Source organism: Meleagris gallopavo, chromosome 12 (assembly GCF_905368555.1).
Source record: "Meleagris gallopavo chromosome 12, MGAL_WU_HG_1.1, whole genome shotgun sequence".
Classification (NCBI taxonomy): Eukaryota; Metazoa; Chordata; class Aves; order Galliformes; family Phasianidae; genus Meleagris; species Meleagris gallopavo.
Window position 1 is genome coordinate 6,165,690 of NC_139415.1, and position 26,018 is coordinate 6,191,707.

The following is a 26,018-nucleotide window of genomic DNA, read 5'->3' on the forward strand; positions in this document are numbered from 1 at the left end:
TTCCTTCACTGGGACTCTGACATTCAACCCCAAGTGACAGACTGTTTTGCGTTGATAATTTGCAACTAGCAATATTGTTAGAGAAATCAATTACATGGTCACAGATAAGCTGAATTAGACAAGGCTTGATCATGCTATGGCTCAGACTTAAGAATTTTTTGCATCAGAAGCAGTCATGCCTCTGCAGAAACACTTTCCAGTGCTTGTGTGTTGGTGAAGTTTGGTGAGGTTTTTTTTTTTTTTTCTTTTTTTTAAGTTTCTGTGGATGGAGATTTTCCAGCTGTAAAATAAGGTTTTATGGGTGGCAGAAATGAGGCTTCATTATTTACATTTCCATCAAACACCTGAATAAATAACTTAGTACAAAAACAAGAGAGGCCCTGTGGAAATAGCTTACACAAGATCAGGTTTCCTTTTTAAGATCAGTATGAACAACGTTTTTTCTAGATTAGCATGATTTAGCAGCAGGGTAAGCAAAGGATCCTGAAGCCCAGGTTCACTTCTTGATATACCTGCTTTTTCTAGTGTTCTCTTTTGAGAGCTATGTAGATTGCTCCAAAAGCAATGCTTCCCATTTATTTCCATGGAAACTACAAGCAAATACAATGAGTACACAATATATTTGATAGAGCAAATTCTCAGCTACAAAACACTCTTCTTCAACATATTCACCACCACTAGCTGTGCTTTCTTGCCAGTGATGAACAAGAGCCTGCATGCTGTGCTCATAAAAATCTGCATCAGTGCAGATGACCCACTGGTTTCGCAGCTGCTATGATGGTGTCATTGCTAGGTAGATGTTGCCCATGCAGTCCACCTTTCATTGTCCCAAACACTGGAAGTCAGAAGATACCAAATCCGCACTGTACTGTGGATGTGGCAGGATAATTGAACCAAGGTTGGCAGTTTACTTCATGGTCTTCAAACTGGTGTGGGGCCTGATGTTATCACCTTACTAGAGAAAGGTTGTCTTCTTCTCTGGCCTGACTCTGGAAGTTCAAGCCTTCACCTTAGTGTGATGTAGCAGTCACAGTTGATGGTTTGTCTGGGTTCCAGGAAATTCAGAAGGCTCACTCTTATCTCAAAAAGCAGCATGCATCACTTTACCCACTGAGGGTTGTATGTTGAACTTTTTCTTCAATGAGGAGTTCACATCTCCATTCCATGAACTGCTTTTTTGACTCCAGTTCGTAGTGGTGACACCACATCTATAATAATAATGTAATAGTGTAATAATAGTATAATAATATAGAATCATAGAATGGCCTGGGTTGAAAAGGACCACAGTGATCATCTAGTTTCAACCCCCCTGCTATATGCAGGGTCAGTTTAAGGCATAGTAGAGAGAAATAATTAGCAAATCAAGCCAGTGGACTGATTTAATATTTTAATTGTTATCCAAATGCTCATATTTCTAGTAAGATAAGAAAAAATAAGTTTACAATATGTAAAAAGATTATAATGAAATATGCCATATCCTGCAATAATTTTGAATTTTTTCTTATGCATTATATTTACATATTTTGTAGTGGGAACTAAAAAGAAGGTGGATCTTCAGTTTTGATAAATCATTTCCTCATGAATGTTAACAGTGTAGGCTAAATCATATACGTTATATGATCATGTATCATATATGATCATAATTACATATTCCACAGCCGGCCTACAAACATCACTGCTAAGGAAAAATGTTGCCAATGGGTCAACAGTATTAAATACAGATGAGTAAGAAAGTTGCAAGTGAATGTGAGAACACGTTGTATTTCACCTTGAACAGATAGTTTCTTATTCAAGACTTCTGGGTTGTAGTAGGACCAGCTTGGATCTGGAGTGCGATACATATGAAAGTTGAACGTAAAGCGTTTCTTCCAAAAAAATATTCTTGTAAAATTTTTGACCCACCTTGCTGTCGTCTTGTGCAGCTTTTTTTGTTAGAAGAGATGAGGGAGAGAAAGTATGATGGATATGCAAGGGCCATCCAGAAGGCATGGAGGAAATACGCAGCCAGGAAAAAATACGTACAAATGAGAGAAGAAGGTAAGTCCTAACTTTTGGTCGTAGAATCATAGAATTGCTCAGGTTGGAAAAGAGATTCAAGATCATCAAGTCCAATCACAGCCTAACTGTATTACCCCAACTCTAAAAACCCTCTGCTAAATCATGTCCTTGAGCACCACATTCAAATGGTTTTTAAACACATTCAGGGATGGTGACTCAACCACCTCCCTGGGGAGCCTTTATTGATGACTTATTTCCCATGATTCCAGAAGCTGAAAGTATGCTACAATAGATGAATCAAATATTTTCCTTTGTGTAGAGAAAACCATTGCTTTGCAGACCATTTCCCAGACTGCAGGGAATGACTGGAAACTGTTGAAAACTTAAGGTACCATTGATGAGGTTGGCTGTTCAGCATGCACGACTTTCTTGGACTATCTGGTGCTTTGATCTCAAAGCCAGACTGAGTAGGATAGATTTTCCATAGTTTCAGAAGAACTCTTGATTCATCAAAACTGCCAAGCTTGCCATCAGTATATTTTAGTAAGAATGAATTTAATAATCATGTGGATCCTTAATGCAAGGTTTTATAGCAGCATCTCACTGTTCTTTCCATTGTTAAACCATTTGGTTATCACTTGTTCCCCAAGTTCTGTTTGAAACCGCTCGCTATTTCAAATGATAAATTTCCAAATTTCAGCAAGTAATCAGTGTTTATTTTTTGTATTTAAGCATCAGATCTGTTGCTGAACAAGAAAGAAAGAAGGCGGAACAGCATTAACAGGAATTTTGTGGGAGATTACATAGGCATGGAGGACCACCCAGAGCTACGCCAGTTTGTGGGCAAACGGGAGAAGATTGATTTTGCAGACACTGTAACTAAATATGATAGGCGGTTTAAGGTAGGTTATAGAACAATATCCACTATTGATGAGTTCTGCTAGGGTGCTATACTGATGTCTTTACCACCATTTAACAGAAACTCTGCATGTGCCAAAGAATTCTTGGATACCAGTTTGAAAAACAAATCTTTGACCTAAGACGACATTGGGAAGCAGTCCACCCTCTTGATCTGAGCACATTGCTGTTTTCAAACTTCTCCTGGGACAGGGCTTTGTGGGACTTGCTGGGCAGGCAGCTGTTATGAAATATTAGGAGGGAAAAAAGTTTTTTTTTTTTCTTTTTTTTTTTTTTTTCAAATACAATGCAGTCTGATTCCAGAGTTATGCGAGTCAGTAAGTCAAGTGTTTCCTTCTCACCCCACAACTCAAACGAGAGACTTGGCCCAAATAACACTATTTATATCTTTGGAACAACGTCATGACATTAGAGCATCAGTCTCTGCATAGCTGTGTATTTTCAAATAATTTTGTGTTTCAGAGTGTGAAGCGAGATCTTGTCCTCACTCCAAAGTGTATATACCTTATTGGGCGTGAAAAAGTAAAGCAGGGCCCAGAGAAAGGCCAAGTGAAGGAAGTCTTAAAGAGAAGGATGGAAGTGGAGAGAATTCTTTCTGTTTCTCTAAGGTCAGTACCTTGAACACGTCTTTCCTCTGACAGAGAAATTTGTGTAGAGTAGCATGAAATGTGTTGATTGATGAAGAGTGTATTTCATAAGATGTATTTACTGACTCTTGTAAACAGAAAGCTGGACTTATTTTCACTCCCAGCCCTAATGCTACAGTAATAGATGTTAATGTTAATAAACATTTTCTGACTACTTATTAAAGTAGTTCACTTAGTTTAAGTGTAACCCAAAATGTATTCTGTAAAGCATATGTTCACTATAATATGTTCAAGGAAGTTGTAGTGAGTTTTGGCTTAATTTTGTGTCCCTTACGTAAGTACATCCTGTGCATGTCCCCTGCTTTCTGAAGAGTGGTTCTCCAGTGAGCTATTACAGCCTTCATTCCTAGTTGGATTTCACATCACTTCTGGTGACAGTGTCAAACAAGTCCCAGCTTGCAGGAAATAGCTGTGGTGTGCACAGAGAACTAAGAAACCTAGTTAGGTAAGTAAGTAAAATCAAGGAGAAACAGCCCAAAAGACTAAAGTTCATGCCTGTGTCACTTCATCCCTTTGAAGGCTGATAACTCTCTGGATACTTCAGCAGTTGTTATTGCACTTTATCAGAGCTGGTACCTAAATAATTTAATACAAAAGAATACAGATCCAGCCTAATATGGCAACTAGCATTCTTCAAATACTAAAATTTCATATTTTAATAGAATTCAAGCCTACCCTTGACTGCTGTATATTGACTGTTACTGCAAAGTTTTTATTTATATGCTTATAGAACATTGTTTCTCTTAGCATAGCCAGAAGTCTTCTCACAGACATAATTCAGTACTTGAAAAGAAAAAAAAAAAAAAAAGCAGATGGCACATTTCTGCAGAGTTCTAAACAACTCTTCCAAGATTAGGGTAAGGTCTGCAAAACAATCTTGCATACAATGCCATTTTCAAAACGTGTGGTTTATTTTACCATACCATTCAATTTAGAACAACTTTGGTAGATCTGGGTTACAGTAGAATCTGCCTGTTTAATGCTCCAGTTTGGACTGTGTGCCGTGCAAATGCTAACCAGATTGTAGCCAGGCACCCAAGCTGGGCCTTTTGCATTCCAAAGGCAGAGCTGCATTGAGTCAGCTGAAAAGCACAGCTTGCCAGCCTAGTGAAGACTGTTGCACTTTTCTCACATGTAACCAAGTTCTACAGAACATTTTGAAGCAAAACCAAATTTGCATACTTTGGAGGAAACATGCATATTACATTATGTCTAATAATGTTTTAAACTTCTTGTATTTCATTTTGTTGCAAAAGCCTTCTTTATGTATGCTGCAAGTAGAAGCAAAATTACAAACTGTCAAGCTGCTCAGGTATTTACTCCCTCCCCTCCCCCCAAAAAAACCCAACGATGGGAACGAGGGTGCAGTCTTCATATTAGGATGGGCTGACTTCAGAATGGATCTTACTGGAGGAATATTTTAATACAGCTGAGCAGTTAGTCAGTACTCTGCTCGACAGGCTACAGATGTTGCTGCTCCACTAGAATCTGAGATATCTTGTGTCAGTGACAAGAGTTACAGCTCACAGTACTTAGAAGTCTTCAGTGACTAAAGCCAGAACAAAACTTTCAAGTACTACAAGTGTGACCAAATCTGTATTTTTGAAAAAAATATTTTTTCAGAGGCCGGGTTCAAAACAAGTTGCATTATTTCATTCTCAAAACTCTATAGTTTACTTCAGATTTTTATTTGTGCTATTTTTTCCAACAATGCTATGTTTTAATTGGAGTAATACATGGAATATATTTTAAACAGAAGGGAGCAGGGGATAACTGGATTCTTGCATTGTTATCTAAATTTATTTCAAGAAACTCATGCACAATACATTGAGGTGAGCTCGGATAGATACACCTATACACAAGAAAGGCAGAATATTCAGCAGTATTGATGGGTAACACCACATCACAGTTTAAATTACTGAAGGAATTGCACTTTAAAGGGCAGTTACCAAATTTGGAATTTGTTCAGCAGATTGAGTATTCATGGAAATTTGCTGATGTTTTTAGTAACAGTAAATTACTGAGCTTTACAATTATCTGATAAGCAGTGACACAGGATATCCCAACAGTATTACAAAGTCAGGCCCTTTGCCAAGTGAGCAAAAATAGGACAACTGGCTGGGTAATACTATAGGGCTTGGGTTTTTCTTACACATCTCCTCCAGAACATTGCTGAAGCTCTAGATTTGCTTGATGGTAGTGAAGGTCATGATTTTATTTTGCTTTCTTATGTTTCTTATTGCTATTTTGAATAGTAAATAGGTACCTTAAGGTAATTCATTTGTAGTTTCATACACTTTTTCCTATACAGTTGTAAAGACTTTGGAGTATGAAGTTGGTTGAACTTCAAGTTGGTGTAATAAAAATGGGTAGTGGTATAACACTAAAACTTTCTTATTTCACCACCTTCATATTTAAAGAGTCAGCAATGAGGCAAACCAGCCATGAGTGAAAAAGAGGAGAGCATGCTCAAAGTGTTAATTGCTAGGTAATTAGGATTGGAAATCAGTGACAGGGAGAAACTGTGGTGGAAAACTGAAGCTTCTTTTCTGAGCTTAAACTTACTTTAATCCCTCATGTGTGAGGGTTAATTTACTTTTTGGCATTACCAAGTTTGTAGTGCACTGCTTTTAGGGGAAAAAAAAAGTGAAAACTACGAAGAAATGTTAAGTCTGAATCTAACTAAACCTTTCAAATCTCTGGAAAGAAATGCAAACAGATGGTTCTTTTTTCCACTTAGTAGGTGACATCTAATGTATTGAAATAAATCACTATGATAAAATTGTATTTTCTAATATTGCCAACTGCAGGTGAAGATGAGATGGAAACAAATATGTAGCACAAAATAACATGGTTAATTTAAAATTCACATGAGATGAGCCTTGGAGCGTGCTGTGATAGGGAGGTTAGCTGCTTGCAGTAAATATCTGCAGTAATAGCAACCTTGCTGTAAATAGCTTTTCAGTGTAACAGTTGTAGGTTTGGGGTTTTTTTTGAATCAGCAGCTGTGAATAATGCTGCTAGAAGTTGTATTGGCAACTTCTTCTTTAGCTGTGACTCTTACAGCTTGCTGACCATATTTGTAACTTGCTTTCTTTTTCCAGTTCTCAGTTTTCTTCTCTTAAAAAAAAATAAAATCCTGTAATCATCTCAGAAATTATTTCATGTCTACAGGAGTCAGATAGATTTAGTCCAGTCTTAGAACTAGAGCTAAGTTGACTAACCCTGATGAAGCAGCAGAGAAGCTTTGACTTCAGACACTGTGTAGTGGTCTAAAAAAACATGAAAAGGAGCTGTAAATTTTCTGTCCCAAATAAAATTTTTTTTAATCAGATATTTTTAAATGTTTTTACTACTTTTGGTGAAAGCATCATGTCTGTGACAACTATTTCGTGACAAGGTTAAGCAATTCCCAGCTCTGCGCAGCTGTGAAAAAAGCCCTGTGCCATCTCCTGCATGGTGCACGTGTTTCTGGCCCCATTGCTCGGGTGGCTCTGCGTGGGGGTTGGAGCTCAGATCTTGAAAAGCAAGGGAAGTTAGAAATGAATCTGCCAGAAAGGGGTGGGAGGAAGGGAAGGGCAGTCGTGAAGCTGTCCCCATTTTCTTGTCCATGGGTGCATCCTATGGGACACTAGCCAGCTTCAGAGTACAAGTAGTTTACTGAGGAGTCAGCAAACAGAACCAGAGTATCTTATGGTTCCTGACATGCTGTTCAAGTCATGGGGTAAGGAGGTGAGGGAGAGGTGGGCATGGCCACACAAATGAAACTTCGTTTTGATGAGACATGCAGGTTAAAAACTGCACCAAAACTCAGAACTATAAAAATAACCCAACCCTCCATTTCCAAGTTTTGGTTTTATTTGGAAAGCTTTGTTTACATCTCTTTTAGAGAGGGTGCAGAAACGGACAGGCATCAATGTAGTTACAGTTAGGAAGTGTGGAAAATTGATACTTGTACAGACAAATTACAAGCATGCCAGAATAACAGTGATCTTGGCTAAAACACAAAGGAACTGTGGGGACCGGGAGGACAGAAATGTTTTGCAACTTTTTCTGTAAGAGTTGATGTAGTGATGGCAATGGATGCCAACATGTATGATCTTGTATGATGCTGTTTAACCACTTGAAGCAAAAGACAGTGGAGACTTCAGAGCATTCATTCAGAAGTTGCTTGCTTTGGGTTTCAGTCTTACTTTATGGTTAGTGAGTTTTCAGTTCATCTCTAATCCCAAATTTTGCCATAATTGAAGAGATGGACTTTAATTGTGACTTTAATGTGACATGTTCTTAGGATACAGTGATTACTATAAAATAACCAAGTAATTTTCCCGTGTCACAGAAGGGATTGCTTCAGATATTCAATTACCAGCTGATCAAAAAAGGTGTTCTCAGAAAGCAAGAGTCTACAGTTAGTGCCGCTTGGACTTTCTTATGTTGTTAAAAGTTAACCATCTGTACTTTGCAAATTTCATTATAATACTGGCTGTATTTGCTGTTAAAGTTTTATTCTGAATGGTAAATGTTCCAATTTCTTTTCAGCACAATGCAGGATGACATTTTCATTCTACATGAACAGGAATATGATAGCTTGCTTGAATCAGTCTTCAAAACTGAGTTTTTAAGCCTCTTATCAAAACGATATGAAGAGAAAACACAAGGAAAACTACCTCTGAAATTCAGCAATACGTGAGTTTAATTTTTTCAATAATCTTTGCTCTTGCTAACAAGACAAATGAACGCTGCTTGCAGAGCTTCTGACACTATGTTTTGATTTAGAAGAGGCAGCACGCTGTAAAAATGCAAGTGAACTGGACTTTGTTTTACATCATAATGTAACAGGTTAGGATCGTACCTCGGCCCTCTGCCATTTTCCACTGTCTTTGTGCATAGATAAATTGCTTTCATTCTATTGAACACACATCAGGCTCAAGAGTCTGCAACTTTGGCCTGCCACAGAGCACCTCTGTGCTGTCAGAGTTGTTAATACTCCTGCCCGTGAAGCAAACTGGCAGCAGAAGGATTTGGATTTGTATGCAAGAATTATAAAATTTGAGAGGATTACTGTAGTTTCAAAGGGCAGAGGAGGACAGTGGAAGTTTGGAACATTCCTGTAGCATATAGTTCTATGCTGTGGGAATCCTAAGCCAGTACCTGACATTTTTTTTGTTCATGTAAAATACATTTCTGGGGTCTTGCCCAAAACTAAACCAAGATTTTCCTAGAATCACAGAATGGCTTGGGTTGGAAGAAACGTTAAAGCCCACTGAGTTCCATGTCTCTGCTGTAGGCAAGGTTGGACCCACTGGATTGAGTTGCCTAGGGCCAGCCTGGCCTTGAACACCTCTAAAGATAGGGCATGCCCAGCTTCTCTGGGCAACCTGCAAATTTTATCATTATAGTTATAATTATGTATTTTATCTGATTACATTACGGAGCACAGTGTGGAAGTATTGGGAAATAAATGTGTGTGCATATATACAGATGTGTGTGTGTGCGTGAGTGCAAAAAAATTCACTCCCCAAATACATACACAAAGCTTGTATTAGTCACCTAATAGCATCTACAAAAGAACAGAGGCAGTGCCTGAATCTGTTTTATGGTAGACATGTCTGTTGCTCAGTGCTTTGCACCTCAATGCTCATACTCTCTGTCTTCTCCTGAATATCTTAAAATTCCTTTCTTTACCAGGAAAGCTAAAACATTAAGTCGAACACGAGGGGAGAAGAAAAAAAAGAAGCTTAATTAGGTATTTTATGTCAGGTTATTCACTCATTGAATACAAGTTCTTAGTCTGAACTTCTTATTTTTATATCTCTAGGTTATTTACTGCCAAGTACTACTGTCCTGATTAGACACACAGATGCTGTGTGTTATTTTGTTGTTTAGTTTATTTCCTTTGCTTGTTTTCATGTGCTTATTGTAGGCTAGAAGTGAAGCTGAAAAAGGAGAGCTGGGGGCCATGGAGCAGTGGTGGTTCTCGACAAGTGCAATTTATTCAAGGCCAAGGAGATATAGCCATTCTCAAACCAAGCAATAAAGTGCTGCAGATCAGCATTGGACCGGGGCTACCAAAGAATTCCCGTACGTATGATTTTCCATTAGAGATTAGCGATGATTCAGAATTTAGAGAATGGTTGAGTCTAGCTTTCTCTCCTTGCTTGCCTCTTGACTCAGCATTTTCTTTATTGTTTCTCTTTAACGTTGGAATAAGATCCAAGTTATAGATCATAATGATACAACAAATTTCCCTACTGCTGTACAGTTTTTTTGGAACTTATTACTTTCCATATATAACAACTGCTTCTGAAATGCCTGAAATTCTTTTCCCTGTGTCAAAATAAATCTGGGTTTTTACTCATGACATAATACAGAGAGCACACTCGCCAAGCACTTTGCAGATGAGTCTTTCTCACTGCTCTGGGCTCCTGCCATTCCTACAGTGGTGCTAATGCCTAAAGGAAGCAACTTCTGTGCATCACCAAAGACTGAACTGCACATATACTGGTGTCTGTTTTATGTTCCACCTTCTTCTCATACTGATTGTGCACCATGAAGCTTCCAGCACTTAGAGGATTCTATAAGGAGAATGAGGAAGGTTTTTCTTGTGCAGTATTCTTGGAGGATTAAAAAAGCAAAAAAAAAAAGGTCTCCTTTCAATATAAAACACCAAACTTTTAACCAGACCTGGGAGCATTTTGCTGAACTATTTTCCCATCAAACTGGAGAGCGCAATTAGACAAGTTAAGATTGATTTATTTTTTTTGTCCCAGGGAAATTTCTTGTGTCACAGAACTGGGAAAAGTGTACTTCTATGTGCAGAGAAATTGCTGATCAGAAGTGTTATGGTAAAAAGTATTGCTGTGCCAGCTGTCAGTGGTTGCTAAAATAAATCCTAAAGCCAATGGTTTTTGGATTTCCACTTTCTGTAGTCTCAAGACACTTTTACTTTATATCCTATGGCTGAACTGGATTGCAAAAGGGAGAATATGCCTAAAAGTCATCCTTGTTGCACCTGAAGCTGTAGCACAATGTGGATAACACTCTAGGCATTGGATTTATTATTCCTGAAGATCAGCCTCTCTGACTGTAGAGGAGGAGCCTTGCAGCCAGAAGACCTTACCTAATTAATGTAATCTTGAGTAACAAACTGTTGTTGTCTCTTTCAGGTCCTACTAGACGTAACCTTTCCCAAAGCAGAGGGTATTCTAGCAGGTCTCAAGCTCAGTCTTACCCTATGAGAGCTGCACCTCCTCCTCCTGGTAAGTTTGTTTAGCCTCATGTCTAAACCAAAGTTCAAAATTCAGGCTTTTGCTTTATTCTTGCCATCTAGTAAATTTGTTGTCCACTAAAAATGCATAGTAAAGTTTTTACTATTAACTGAAACATACACTGCAGGCCTTTTACGATGACTGCTGGGAGTCTGCTGCCAATTGAACTGGTGTTTCACCAGAAATAAATACATGGTGGATAGCAGCTGGTTAGGGACGCTGCTGTGTTCAGCCACTGTGTATAAGACGCTGAAACTGCAGCTAAGCTCAGCCCTTTCCATTTTAGGGCAAAGTGTATACATTCACAACACATGAAAATGCTTTCAGGGCCATGAACAGCAGAATGCAGTTTATAGCTCATTGTTCTACTCTGTTACACAATAACTTTCATGTAACCCCAAGTGCTGAGCCCTATCAGTTGTGCCAGTAAGTCAAGACGCGTGGCTTTTCTGCATGGGATTGATGTAATGAGGGTGTTTCACTTCTGCCCTTGAGTGATATGATTAATTTAGCCTGTGAACTCAGAGGAAAGAACAATATCCCATTGACCCACCACTTCCCAAGCAGTTTTTTTTCTATTTACATTTCTAGTGTTTGTTGGGTCAGGGTTTTTTTTTTTTTTTCCTTTTTTTTTTTCCAAAACAAAAGATTCTCTTTAAGTCACCTGGTCTTTTTGGAGAAGTACAGTGGTAAGAGAGTGGAAGTTCAGTACTCAACCATCCTGGTCACCAAATGGAAATAGCCAGCTCCTGATGCTAGTAAAAACCTCAGCCATATGAGTCAAACAATGATAAATGCGTGCATGATTTGCAGAAACTGCAGCTATTCTAGTAAAGTAGCATTGTGGTTAAGGAAGTTAAAAAATCTGCAAACACAGGCAGTAAATATTCATCGAGGATGAATTAAATAAAGTAAGAGAAGGCTTTTTTCATTTGCATTTTCAAAAACCCATCAATTTTAGAGTTACAAGAAAAACAGACAAAAAGAAATACTGGTTGAAGATGTAACTTCAGACCAAGCTCAGATTTGCACTTCCTTAAGGTAGTTTGGATGCAGATTTGTATTCTATCCAAAGTACAGTCAAAGTATGCTTGCAGCTTAGCCTTTTGTCAGCATGTATCCCCAGTCCTTGTGACAGCTGCTGGACAGGTATGTCAGTCCCAGTTAAAAGAACCTATTTCAGTGTCCAGCAAGAAGAGGCCTAACGCTTTCCTGTGGAGCTGAACTAGATGATCATGGCACAGTTAAAAAGCATGGGGTGTGGTATGCAGGAGGGATAATTTGATGACAGAGCTTAAATGCTGTATTGACCACTATTCATGTGTTACGTTTAAAAGGTAAGTACAGTTCTCATGAACACCTCAAATCAATCAAATCAAGTACTGTATTATCATCATATTGTCTTAGAAATAGAAAACTCAAAAATATTTTGTAAAATAGCCAATAATAGATTAAAAACAACTGTTACAAAGGAGCTATGTTGTGTTGGGACTTTGCAGGAGTCTGAAGCAATTGTATGATTTGGTCACATTCCTCATTGGAGGTTACAAACAATTCTATGCATCCTGTTCTCACAATGTGAGAAATTAATTCCAGGGGTCTCATCCTCGCTCCTTTAGAATGTATTCTGCCATAGTCACAGCTGGTTTGAAGTTAATGGTCTAGTTGTGTATAAAAGTATGTATCTGTACATGTGTGTCCATTTACGTGCATACACAAGCATTTGTTTGTATCAGTGTGTTTGTCTATATGTCAGTGCATATAGGTCTGTGTTTGTGCATGGTCACATGTATGTTTATATCTGCATGTGTGTATTGTGTACATGTCCCTGCCCATCATGCACATGAATACAAACACATGTATACACAAATGTACACATACACACATTGTATTGTGTATACATGTGCACATGCATGTAACTTGGTATGCATGTGAGTATGCAGATGTGTGCAGCATGTACCTGTTTCTCTCTGTCTGTCTCTCACCTGAGCAGAACAGGTCAACCTACTGGCCATAATCTTTAATGTACCCCAGCATACCATTGACCTTCTTATCCACCAGGGCACACTGCTGGCTCATAACCTCTTAATTTACTATCATGGACTTTTGTCCCTCTGACTTAAGGATATTCTTCTGTCTTGAACTCTTCCTTTCTATTAATGTGTATACTTTTGCACGTGTGCTTTGGTATGCAAGTAAATCAATGCCCATAGGTACGTGTATATATACACCTATCAATTTAACGTGCATACATGTGAGTATACAGGTGCAAATAGGTGTATATACATGTATATCCATGTGTACATGTGTATGTATTTATGTTTGTACTTGCTCACACACTTACATGCACAGATTCAGACTCAGGGTATTCTGATATGTTCAGGTCTACATATGCCTATAGAGGTAAGTATAGAGAAGTATACATTTGTATATATGTACATAGTTTTAAACACGCACAAGCCGAGGAAAAGAGAAAACTAATCCATATCTTTTTAACCAATTCAATTTTTGAGCACAGCTCCCACTTCCCTCACTAGGGGTTTTAGGAATGTAAGGGGTCGAGCTCCTTATAACCTGAGCTTGCAAGTAGCTCAAATGTAGGTGGAGTTGTTTTCAAACTCAAGATAGTTACCCATGTCATCACCTAGAAACCAAGAAAAGGGCTACTGTTGGAGTAATGGAGCCATTACTTGGACTGGATGTGTTCATGCTTTGTTTACTTCCAGGTCATCAGCAAAATGGAGTAACAAATGTTCCACTACGTCCTCAAATCCCAGGAAATCAGCAGGCCAGTCAGAGGACCCTATATACCAGTATGACACGACCAACTTTACCACGGCAGCTATCAGGAGGATCAGGCAAGATCTCACAACAACCAGAAAGCCTGGATTTTCTTAAAGTACCTGACCAAGGAGCAGCTGGGTAAGATTTACATTACATCTAAGAAAAAAAAAGTAGATTTCTGTAAATAGCTCCATGTGCTCAAGCTTCACTGCTGATAACATTCCTGTAGATGCTCAGATTAAGCTATTGAGCTGCACTGAAAGGACTCCTCTTCCATCAGATCTAAAAAGCACGTCCATCACAAACTGTAAAACTTTAGAAATGAAGGTGAACCAGTTGCAGTTTTAATATCTTAAACTTGCACAGTCTCTTCTACATAATGCTATTAAAACACGTGTAGAATTTTAATAGGTGTTCTTTATTATCTGTAATCCAGAAGGGAAAGATCAGATGTGGTGTTTCACAGCAACTGTCAACCACCTGCTAGCCATAAAAGCTTGCAAGCACATTTACAGCATTTGACTGTTGACAGTTCTTAATTTTTTCTCATTTAAAGACCAAAATAGCAACTATTAACTTTATCAATTTCAAAACTCTCAGCAGATGCTAATACTTTCAAATGTTCCCATCTTTGTAAACTAATAACCTCCAGGCATTAAAGTTCTCACTGCATGTCAATTCACTGTAAAGCTGTTTTGATAACATTTGATTTTTACTTCGTCTTGAGAATATGGTTCCTGCACTAGAACCAAAATCTGTAGGCTACAGCCAGGGTAAAGCTATGTGATTTTTACCAGACAGTTGTGAATAGACATCTGTCAGGTATGTAATGAGGTGAAGAAGTTATTCACTCTAACAGGATTAAAAACATCAGTTATACCATGTAGTTCCCAGTGCTTGGGTAAACACCAACAACTCTATTTCAGTCATTCATTTTTTAAGTTTATAAGGATGATAACACACATCAAAGCTCCCAGTTCATGTAATTGCCATTTGAAATAGTTGTCAGTCAAACTAGAGTAGATAGTGAAGATAGAACACAGTTTCTCCCCTCCCCCCCCCAAGGTAGCTGTATGCTCAGAGCTGGTGGGAGGAAAAAAGTAAAATACAAAAAAAGAAAGTAATAAAAATCCATAAAAGCTACAGCAGTAACTACTACTAGAACCTGTTGGGATCAGCTGTCCGCTTATCCCCTTCAACTTTGTTTTGTAGAAGTCAGTTTCTCTAAGAAGCTGTTTTTGTTCCAAAACAACCTGGCACAGTCACTTCTGAGACTTTAGTATTCCAACACGTGGGGTACTGGGTATTTAGCAATCTCTACAGCTTTACCAAATAGTTTCAGTTTTTATAGTGTAAAATACAACTTGGAAGGAATTATTTTGGTCAGAAACAGTGGGACATACCTACCCTAGGGAGCACACAACTCGGTAAGGAAAATTTGAGATAGGCATTAGAAAAAAAAATAGTGTTTTTTTTTTTTTAATCTTTGTGACACTAGTGTTGGGAAGTCTGGGAATCACAATGGATATATGATGGTAAAGCCTGGAAGAAGATGACAGGTTTATTTTGATAGCATGCATTCAAAGCTTTGTTAATGCTAGTACTACCAAATTCTGATCACAGAGTAAAAAGTTGAGTTTGTAGATCAGTAGATCTTCTCAGGGCCACTTCCTAGTTTCCAAGGAGAAAAAAGGAACTGTGAAGTTCCATTTCTTTAGGGTAAACAGCAAAGGAAGTTAAAGCTGCAGCTCTGACCATGCAGTCCTATCTTCAGCAGAGGCCAGGCCCCTCTCCACCAGTCTCATACAGGCAGAGGCATGGGCCAGATATGCCCCACCAAGGCAGCACTTATGCTTGAGGCATGCACACCCTGCTGGCAGCACAAGGCAGCTGCAGCCCTGCACATGGATGTGAGCTGTGAGGACATGGGCATTTATTTCTACTCCAGTCTGAGCACTGCTTTCTCTATGCATTTGACCTGCTGTTTCCAAGTACTTAACTAAATTTAACTCACACAGAAGTGGTCCTAGTCTTATGTGCCTATTTTTAATTGGTGTGACAATTAGCAAGTTCATTCTGTCTCTGAAGAATGTTAACATTCTTTACCCCTAATCCCCCAGTGTGCGCAGGCAGTCAACAAACCGACCCCCACCAGCTGGAGGAAGGCCTAAACCACAGCCAAAACCTAAACCTCAGGTACCACAGTGCAAGGCACTGTATGCATACGATGCTCAGGACACAGATGAACTTAGCTTTAATGCCAACGATGTGATTGATATCATCAAAGAAGGTATGTGAATGTATAAAAGCACTCATCTTGAAGGTACATTTTCACATGGAGTAAAAAAAAAAAAAAAAAAAAAAAAAAAAAAAGGCAATAACTTTGGGAACCAACCTGCAGATGTCTTCCATGACTAGGCTTGCAAATTTCTATAATCACTCTGAGAGCAAAGATATCTTCCGCAGTCACTTTAAGGCAAGAGTGAACATTTGAAAGAGATGCACAGTATTTGCTACTGTAGATCTGTCAATTTAGTTGACCATAACTGTGAAGAGTTTCTGGCTGAAAATTAGCCTATGTATGTCATAAGAACAAGTAACAAAGCATCTTCTTGTTTCCAAAGAAACCTAAAGCACAGTCATGTAGCCAGGAGATTAGCAAATTCAGTTTTCCGAGTTGTTTATTATCAGTCCTTTATAAGAAGGCTGACAACAAGTCAAGAAGTTTTTAAGTCTGCCTCAGAAAACAAACAGAAAGGTTTTATGAAGCCTCACTCACTTAGCTTTCTTTGTTATAGATCCTTCCGGTTGGTGGACAGGAAGACTACGAGGGAAACAAGGTCTTTTCCCCAACAATTATGTCACCAAGATATAAAAGACTTTCAGAAAAAATAAAAAATGGCATGAAGTTACCAGTGTTGAGGATATTTTTCCCTTGCCTTCAGGATACTGATCTCCCAAGATCTGCCATTCTCAGCAGTACCTTTCACCAGTAAAGTTGCATACAAGAAGAATATTATTCACAGCAGACTTAGATCCTCTGTCTCAGAACCATACAGCAACGGATATACTGACAAATTATTTATTATATTTAAAACCTGGTTTTCACACTTCCCAAGTGAAGAATACCCAAACTTACCATCATCCTGAAACAGAAAGGTGCTTTACAATCTGGGACCACACACCTGGAAATGGGTATATTAAGTGCCTCTAGTTGATAATAGTCTTTTTAATTGTCTAACAAAGATCATGTTAAAAGCACATTTTTTCTAATGCACATGATTCTGGGGAACATATTAAGTATGCTGCTACTTGTTACTATGTTCAAAAGATTTAGGGTGTTTTGGGGTATTCGCCATCTAAAAACCTAACACGATGGAGTGTATTTAAGTAATTTTGTAGAGGTGTAATGGAACTGGGTGCATTTGTGTCTAGGGTCTCCAGCAGGCACTACAAGAAGTTTAAACAGAAAAATGCTTAGTAATGCTAAACAATGTTGCCTTCAAGACTTATATTGGAATGTGGCTGGCCCATGTTGGATTTATGTTTGATGCTCCACCTGTTACGTTTATGCAGAGCTGTACATTTATGGAAACAAATCCTATACTGTATATAAAAACTGAATATATTAGAAACGTGTATGAATGTATAATGCTATATTCCACTGTTCTTACTCATAGAAGTTCTACTATGGTTTTTATGCCAGGTACTTACAGATATGCAGTACTCCTCCTGATTTCTAAAAGCAGAAGTGTTACTGTTTAAAGTTTGATTGCCTCCCACACCATTTAGAGTTGCTGCTGTCTGCCATAGTTACAAGCATTCATTGCTTTGCCTTCCAAACCTCCATGAAACAAAACAAGAAGCAGGTAGCTTAACAAGTCTGTTCACTGTGCACTTTGCTTTCAGATATTATACATGCTAACGTCTTAACCACCACCTGTTTGATTTTACTGTCATGATTTTAAATAAAAAAATAGCCCTTCCTGTGCTCTAATTCAGATTGTTTTTGCTATTGCCCAGCTAAGCCTTACATACTGCATTTTTTTTTAGTTTACACAAATCAACATACACAATTTTTATAACTGCTCTTAAGATGCCAAATCTTGAATCCTATCCCTCCAAAGCCACTCGCCCAGGCTTAATTTAGGCACACAAACATCTCCATTAACAGATAACAGAATGCAGAATGCATTTTTTTTGTATTGGAACTAGCAGCTAGAAACTGTGTCTCAGTCCAGGAGAGAACTGCATAGACTTGAGTGATCAAACACTTTTACTCCCCAATACGCTTGCAGTAAGTGCTAGACTCAAATTACCTGTTTTATTCTAGAGAAAAGACACCTGCCTGTGAAGATCAACACTTGCAGCTCCAACATTATTCCACAGATATATGTCTAGGATGTCATGGGTGCCTAGGTAGTTTCATAGTTCTGGGGTTTTGCTTCTACATCAGAGCCAGCACATCCATGCAGGAGACAGTGAAGGGAGGTAATGACTACAGCAAATTTACAGAATATCTTAAGGCTGCAATTTAACATTAAAATATATTTTAAGTACTACCATCAACAGAAAAGCATAAATGAAGCAAGGCAAAAGAACTGAGGTACTTACAATGCTTGTACTCCTTTGAGCATACCACTAGTTGTGATCACAGGGATTGTCTTCTGCCTCTGCTCTTTGTTTAGGCATACGAAGATACAAAAATGAGTTGTCCATCACTCTACTACCTAAACCACAAGGCTGTATCTGTTCCAGCCTATTTCTTTCCCAAGCTTGAAGCCAAACTACTTCTTGAATACTTCTCTGGGACAACACACTGCAAGAAACTACACAATGAACATCCCTTAAGGGATACCAAGGAAGGATTAACGGTCTGCCTACTCTTTAAAAGGGAGAACAAATTACCAAATATAACCCACTATGAATCCAGATTATCACTGGAAACAACCACAAAGAATAATCACCCATGTCTATGTGCAAATTGCATCAGCCACTCACTTTGTCAAGTGTTCTACTAGGATATTAAATGGCAGGCATAACTGCTTTTTTTATTTTATTTTTTTTTGAAAGAGAGGAGCTTTATTTCTAGGTATACAGTTTTAGTACAAAGCAAGTTTAAAACTTCAGAGTGAGTCTGTTGGTGGTAGGGCTGGAATACTATTTACACAGGGCAGTAGTTTTTCCTCAGTAGGCAAATGAGGATGACACAAAGTGCATATATCATCAGAATACATCTGCCTAGGGTTATAAGAGTGATGCAGCTAAGTCCTTGATAGTGTTACAGTTCAGTTGAGGGATTGTGCTGATCCTCAGGAGTTTGCTACTTGCATACTTGTTCTTTACAGCCTGCAGAGAAATAGTGTTAAAGGAAGTTTACACACATGCACAGTACTTCAATCCAGGCAGACAATTTAGAGTTAGTCTGACTGTTTTGAAAACAAACAAAAGTAAGGGTTAGAAGTGAACCAGCAGGCAGAGTACCAACAGTAGTTTAGATAAAGTTTTGATGTTAGTACTGATGACTGACCCTCTCAGAGGCTTGTCAAAATAGCGCATGCTGTAAGGTAACATTCAAAATGTTCATCTGTGAAATCCCAACATGCAGCAAAGGTGGCTTTCTAAAGCATTAGAAGACTTACTTAAGTAGATATACTTACAGTATATTTTGTTAAGTTTTCATTTACTTTGACGACGTTCTTAGCCATATGCTGCATAGTCATTACGAGGCTGTCTTCTGTATACCCAGTATAGTACTGCTGCTTTGTACCCTGCAGCACAACAGTAAGAAATTTAGGATCTACAAAGGGGGGGAATTCTGCTCAAGACACAATCATTTAAGTTCACTAAAGCCCCAGGTATCAACTGCTAGCCTTGAGTGCTAGGAGTTGTAGGACTGTCAGTTGAAAAGACAGATTCAGAATAATTTTTAGTATGCAGGTGGAAGACTAAACACATCAATGCTGAGTCACATTTCTGCACCATACAGAACAACAAAAACAAACCTTGCAAGAGTAAGTAATAGCTGAATTACAATTCACACTCCATGATTTAATCTAGCTTACTTGCAAGCTACATAATCAAGATCTACTTTAAAAAAAAGAAAACAAACAAAAAACCCAAAACAACAAAAAATACAATATGCTCTCCTGTAACTCACTTTCATAAGAAAAGCCTCCATCAAATCATGGTATTCATATAGAAAAGAGTAAGTTTTATTTTCATTTTTCTATCAGCCTGTCTGATCTCCAGCATTACACGATTTCCAAATGTATTTTTTTTAAACGGTTTAAATGTATGGAGGAAAACCCCCTTGATTTTGATTACAATCCTTACCCACTTATCATGGCCCAGAAGCTTCTGCGACAAGCACAGCGCAGCAGCTGCGATCTCTGAGGGGTGACAGTGCACCATGTCGTAGTCTATCAGTGTCAGTTCCATTAGGTATTTTGCTAGCGTGTGTTGCTCAGCGTCCGCCTACCAGAGTGAGAGTTTATTAGTGCACATTATAATACCTTATACCTTATCATAATAGAATTAATAACCCTGAACTATCAACTTAGAAATAACTCGGCAAAACAATAGTCAACAACTTAATGAGCAATTTCCTCTAAATTCTAAACCTGTCTAGCAATCTTTGGAATTCAGACACAGTCAGAGAAGCATTTAACAGAAAATGGCAGTATTGAGCACTGGGATACCCAACCAGGGCTGCAAGTGCTCCCTCTACAGCAGGCAAATCCAACCCACAGCCCAGCACAGACAGCAGTGCAGCCATCCCCTGCCCCATGCTATAAAGGCAGCAGCTCTTCACCACAGAGCAGCCCCATGCACACCCCCATCGCTCAGCAACAACCAAACCATCAGTGCTCTATTAATACTGTGTTGACTGAAAGCAGGGCACAGGAAAGGCAGTGCTGCGCAGTGCTGGTTCAAGTGATGGCAGGTAATCGTATGCGTTTTGATTGCTGTTTGGAGCAGCGTTTAGCCATAGAATACGCAGCTGTGCTTTCCGTTTTGATAAAGGTGTTTGAGAATAGGTTTCAAAACTGCCAAAAACTCACCCATTTGTTCTCATGACACCATTTTCAGTTGATACAAATACATTGCATGCACATTTTCAAATGGAATGTGTGGAGTTACAATCAGATTTCAACTCAAGAATCTGATCCTGCCTCTTTACCAGACTTTTGTAAGACTTCTTATGAGAGAAAAATAATCCTTCACTTCACAACCATGCCTTATTCATGTCATTGCTTTTTAGCAGTACATACATTTGTGAACAATTATCAAAGTATGAAGTACAGTAAGATTTCATCTATGATCTGATGAACACCTTAAGAGCTCACTGAGAATTACAGCCATATCCACTGAACAAGACTGATGCGTTAGTTTCACAAAAACACCGTCAAATATCCCACTAGTTTTGTGTTTTTAAACATTTTAATATTAAAAACTAAAATGCCTTATTACTTATATATTGATGATATTGAATATTTTCTGAAGACTACTCCAAAAGTAACACCTCCTATTTTATTATGTTGGCCCATGATATCAGAGTTGGATGTTGATGGCATGGCAATGAAGGTTGAACCTTCCCACCAACTTCCCATTATATTTTGTTGCCATATAACAGATGGCAGTCTGACAGAATGGCACATTTTTATGAGTGTGACATGCAGGCTCTTGCTCACCACTGGTGCAAATGCATAGGTAATGGTGATGACTAGAGTGAAGACTGTTTTCTAGCTGAGAATCTGCCCTACCAAATAGTGTTATTGTGCTCTTCGTACCTGCTGTAGTTTCCATGGAAATAAATAGGAGGCATTATTTTTGGAGCAACGTATGTTTTTGCAACCCAAGACAATTCCTCTTTACTCAACACAGACCAGGCAAGCCAAAAGGATGGACACCTGTGCTCTAGAGGGTGAGGATGGAGTATAGAATGTGCTGAATAGATTTTCATCAACAATTCATCTAGCTTCAGAAGTTACTCAGTTACTAACTTAACTTACCTAAGTTACTAACTACCAGAAGTTAATGATCTACTAAGGCAAACATACAAGCCCAGCTAAAGTGCTCATCCACCAACACGTGCAGCATAGGGAACAAGCAGGAGGAGTTGTGAGGCGTGTGCATGCCTACAGGGCTGTGATGTCAAAGGCATCACTGAGATGTGGTGGGGTGACTCTCACAACTGCAATGTAGGAATAGACGGGTATAAACTCTTCAGGAAAGAGAGGTAGGAGAGAAAGGGAGGGAGTGCTGCCCTCTCATCAATGACCACCTGTTGTTCATGGAGCTCCACTTCCATGATAAACAAGGATAAACAAGGAGCTGACAGAGAGTTTTAGGGTTTGGGTTAAAGGGAAGGAGACATCATAGTGGGGGGGGTCTGCTACAGGCCAACTGACCAGGAAGATAGGATAAATAGATAGGAGAGCTTCACATTCACAAAACATGGACTTCAACCACCTCGATATCTATTGGAAGGACAACCCAACAGTGCACCATAAATCAAAGAGGTTCCTGGAATGTGTTGTGATAGCTTTCTCTCCCAAGTAGCACAGGAACCCATGGGAAAAGGTGCTATACCAGACCTTGTTCTCACCAACGAGGAAGGACTGGTGAGTAATGTGGTGGAGTTCAAAATCTTCAGGGTATCAAAGAGGGTGTGCAGCAAGCTTGCTACTCTGGACTTCAGGAGAGCAGACTTTGAACTCTAAGTTCTAAGAGAACTGCTTAGCAGGGTGTCATGGGAAAAACGAATCCTGTGGAGGGAAGAGGGGCCACCAAGAAAGCTGGTCAGTATTCAAGGACTATCTCTCCTCCAAGCCCTGAAGCAGTGCATCCTGAAAAAAAGGAGGCAGGAAAGAAGGCCAGGAAGCTTCCGTGAATCAACAAGGAGCTCCTGGACTTACGTAAGCTCAAAAAGAAAGTCTATAAGGAGTGGAAGCAGGAACAGTTCACCTGGGAGGACTACAAAAGAAGTTGCCTGAGCAGCCAGACATTAGATTAGGAAAGCTAAAACCCAGACAGAATTATACCTAGCCAGTGACATCAAGAGGAACAAGAAGAAATTCTGTATACATATACTCTATATAAACACTTTTTTTTTTTTTTTTTTTTTTTTTTTAAACCCAGAGAGCAATGGAGCACTGGAAGACATTAAACAACTAAGTTGTAGAGTCTCCCTCATTAGGGATATTTAAAAGCCACCTGCACACGATATAGGTGAGCAGCTCCAGATGCCTTTAGTTGAGCAGGGCAAGAAGCTGGACCCACTGGCCCCCATGGTCCCTTTCAACTTCAGCCATTCTGCAATCCTGTGACACATGAAGAGTCTAGATAGTGAGGACAAGTACCCACCTCCCCAGCTTTTGATGCTCTTCTTAAGAAGTGAAGTGGAAGAGGCCGTCCCAAATCAAAGTTCAATTCTTTCAGAATCGTGATCTCCATTTCTCTAACTTCAGCACTGCTGTAGGCATTGTCAGTAATATAAACGAAGTCTGCTATATCAGGAGAGTACATCTCTTCATATTTTGAGGCTAGAAGCAGCGCTGTTACACCCACCAACTGAAGCCTCTTACGAGATACTGGATGACTCTGCAACACAGGAATTGGAAAAGCACACCTCAAAATTTAAACTCTAGACAAACATTATAATTCATCAGCTTAAAATGCCATTTTTTTCTGTGATTATTAAAAACATAATTGAGATTTTCTGCGTCAAAAGCATTCCCACAATAAGTTCAAAGAATCACTGCTTTAGATTTAAGATGCTATGTTACAGAACTCTCAGACAAACCTGAGAGTTTCCTGGGATAAATCCTAAATGTCTTTATAACCAGTTATTGACCAAATCTCCCTGTCTAAATACACGTTGATAAACACCTTTGTGACTTACTTGTAAGAAGCGGTCCATAATTGCAACACACATATACAGTGTTTCCTGAAGAAGCTGGAATCTTGAGTGGACCTGGACAAGCCAATCAACTAAAATTGCACGCATACGTCCATTGATCGTCTTCCCATCAAGGTAATGTGGGCGCACAGATTGCTGCAGCTGTTAAGAAAAAGAGCTGCATGAGCAACAAAATTAACACTCCACTGCAGTAGCGCAGACTCAGTATGTCATACCTCAAGCTGTCTCAGATACAGGTAGATATCTTTTACATAGTCACTACATAGCTGGGGGTTCTCCGAGTCATCCGCATCGATGTCTTCTACGTTGTGGAGCAACACATCAGAGAAGGCTTGACACAGATCCTCCTCTTGCATAGATACATCCATAGGGACAGGGGACAGAACCTAAGAAACAGATCACGGCGCTTTCATGTCTACTGACGAAGCACTGTTGTTTCTTTATTCACCCACTTTTCTAGCATAACAACGTATAATGATTAGAAGCTGAAAGGGTTTGCATCCCAGCATAGCAAGCTTTCACCAAGATGCCACACATTATACCAAACCTTCAAGACAAAAGCCTGCTTTTCCAACATGGAAATGGAATACAGCTACAAATAAAATTTGATGTTACGGCTCTGGCTAAGCCCTAAGAAGCAGATTAGTATTGTTACTGCCTACCTTTGAAGCAGTAGTAGTGTCTTTGACTGCTTGATTCACAGCAGCTGGAGGTTTAGATGGTGCAACTGTATTTGTCACCTTGCCAGGTCCTTTCGTAGCCCTTACTGATGGTTTGATACAGTCCGTTTTCTGTAGTGAAAACAACAGCTATTAGTACATAGCTAGTTAAGTACCCTGTCCCTACTGACAGATTTCAAGTGTACTTTACCTTAGGTACATTGGATCCTCTTGTAACTTTGTTACCTATTTCTTCCAAAACAGCCCTTTTACCAGTCACCTGAGCTTTGGCTTTGCCATTATGTCCGGTCACAGCATTCTCCATCCCCCTCATGACCTACAGCAATAAAATCTCAGTGAGTGAAGTTTGCCCAATTTTTTATTTTCGGATGTTTAACTACATGACAGCACATACCACCCTACTGGCACACCTCTACGCATACTTATTACTTAACCAGGCTTCATTTCCTACACGTGCACACAAGATCAAAAGAAGAAGCCAAACTGTTACAGAGAGCACTATGGAATGGAGCTGCACGTTCAGAACAACACACAAATCCTCATTCCTCCTCAAACCCTTTTAACGCCAAGCTAGGTAGGAAGCAAGCACCTGTTTACTGTATTTACCCACTTCAGGACTACAGCAACAATTCCACTCGGTCGGGGAAAACGCTCTTTTTATTATAGATGAGGAAATTATCTTACGTGGATGCAAGCATACCCTGCTTTCCACTGCAAAGAATCACAGGACAGCTTCGGTTGGAGAGGACCTTGAAGCTCCAACCCCCTGCCGTGGGCAGGGCTGCCAGCCAGCAGTTTCCAAATATTGAAAGCAGCCTTCAGTAAAGCTTACTTTAAAGAAGTTTTTTTTCCCCTCCTCCTCCCCCGCACGTGTCCCCTCCCCCACCCCCGTCCCTCGCTCGGCGGGGGAGCGGCCCAGGCCAGCTGCGACCCGATGGCGGCACAGGTGTTCGTTCCACTCAGGCAGGGGAGCACCGCACCGCCCCGCCCCCCTCAAGGGCCGCCGCACTCCCTGCGCAGCCCGGCCTCCTCGCAGACTCTCCGCCGGACCCCTCGCCGCTCGGGCCGCTACCCGCGGCAGCGAACGTGCCACACGGCAGAACCCCACCGCCTTCTGACCACCACCGCTTCCCTCCCACACGGGAACGAAGCCCTCCCCGACGCCCTCAGCCGGCTGGGGACGCCCAGCTCAGCTCCTCACTAATCGGGCCCGCCCGCGGCCCGCACGCTCCATCGGCTGCGGGGGACTGGCTCGACTTCCCGCCCCCCCAGCTCCTCAGCCGGGCCGGCCCGGGCCGCCTCCCACACGAGCAACACTCACGGCTGCACGGCGCGTTAACGCCATCGGTCCGGAAAACAGAGTAGGCCGCAGCCGCTCGCGCCGCTCCACACAAACACACCTCAGCCGCGAGAAAGACCACCAACTGCTGCCTCGCGCCGCGCGGTTGCTTTTAAACACCCTCCCGCGCTCCTATTGGGCAGCTTCGTACGATGCACGCACTCGATTGGCCCACCGCATGAGGCCCCACCCGAAGAAGGAAATGATCCCATCATTTCCGCCAAGCCGGGATCTCGCGGCGGAGCGGCGCATGCGCCGCAGGGACAGGCTCGTGGCGTGGCTCAGCACGGCGCTGGGGTTGCGCCCTTTCAGCCGCTGTGCGAGCGCCTCGTGGGAAGCGGCCTCGCGCCGCCGAACAGCTGCGCGGGCTGTGCCCAGCGCCTGAGGCGTTCACCTGAGAAAAGCAAAAGCAGGGAAGAAAAATCGATCGAACCCCTCTTCGTTCCCACCTTTCAGTGT

General features: G+C 40.3%; 2 protein-coding genes across 3 annotated transcripts in view; one reads left to right on the forward strand and one right to left on the reverse strand.

The window, feature by feature from the left end:
* Nucleotides 1-17,612, forward strand: part of MYO1E (myosin IE) — an 83,906-nt gene extending 66,294 nt beyond the window's left edge. For both annotated transcript variants that reach the window (XM_085234285.1, XM_085234286.1), the window contains exons 20-28: nucleotides 1,923-2,037; nucleotides 2,731-2,900; nucleotides 3,379-3,524; nucleotides 8,103-8,249; nucleotides 9,487-9,644; nucleotides 10,730-10,822; nucleotides 13,558-13,753; nucleotides 15,736-15,905; nucleotides 16,414-17,612. In XM_085234285.1, coding sequence (XP_085090411.1) covers nucleotides 1,923-2,037; nucleotides 2,731-2,900; nucleotides 3,379-3,524; nucleotides 8,103-8,249; nucleotides 9,487-9,644; nucleotides 10,730-10,822; nucleotides 13,558-13,753; nucleotides 15,736-15,905; nucleotides 16,414-16,490 — 1,272 coding nt within the window. In that variant the 3' untranslated portion in view covers nucleotides 16,491-17,612. The remainder of the gene's footprint in view (nucleotides 1-1,922; nucleotides 2,038-2,730; nucleotides 2,901-3,378; nucleotides 3,525-8,102; nucleotides 8,250-9,486; nucleotides 9,645-10,729; nucleotides 10,823-13,557; nucleotides 13,754-15,735; nucleotides 15,906-16,413) is intronic.
* A 1,015-nt stretch (nucleotides 17,613-18,627) lies between these two features.
* Nucleotides 18,628-25,699, reverse strand: CCNB2 (cyclin B2). Its single transcript, XM_003209404.5, has 9 exons — nucleotides 25,542-25,699; nucleotides 24,411-24,536; nucleotides 24,203-24,331; nucleotides 23,756-23,926; nucleotides 23,523-23,681; nucleotides 22,985-23,221; nucleotides 19,952-20,092; nucleotides 19,276-19,386; nucleotides 18,628-18,964 (listed from the first exon to the last, which is right to left on the reverse strand). Exons 1-9 carry the CDS (start codon nucleotides 25,563-25,565, stop codon nucleotides 18,863-18,865), a joined length of 1,200 nt encoding a protein of 399 aa, XP_003209452.2. The 5' UTR covers nucleotides 25,566-25,699; the 3' UTR covers nucleotides 18,628-18,862.
* Between the last annotated feature and the right edge of the window lie 319 nt (nucleotides 25,700-26,018).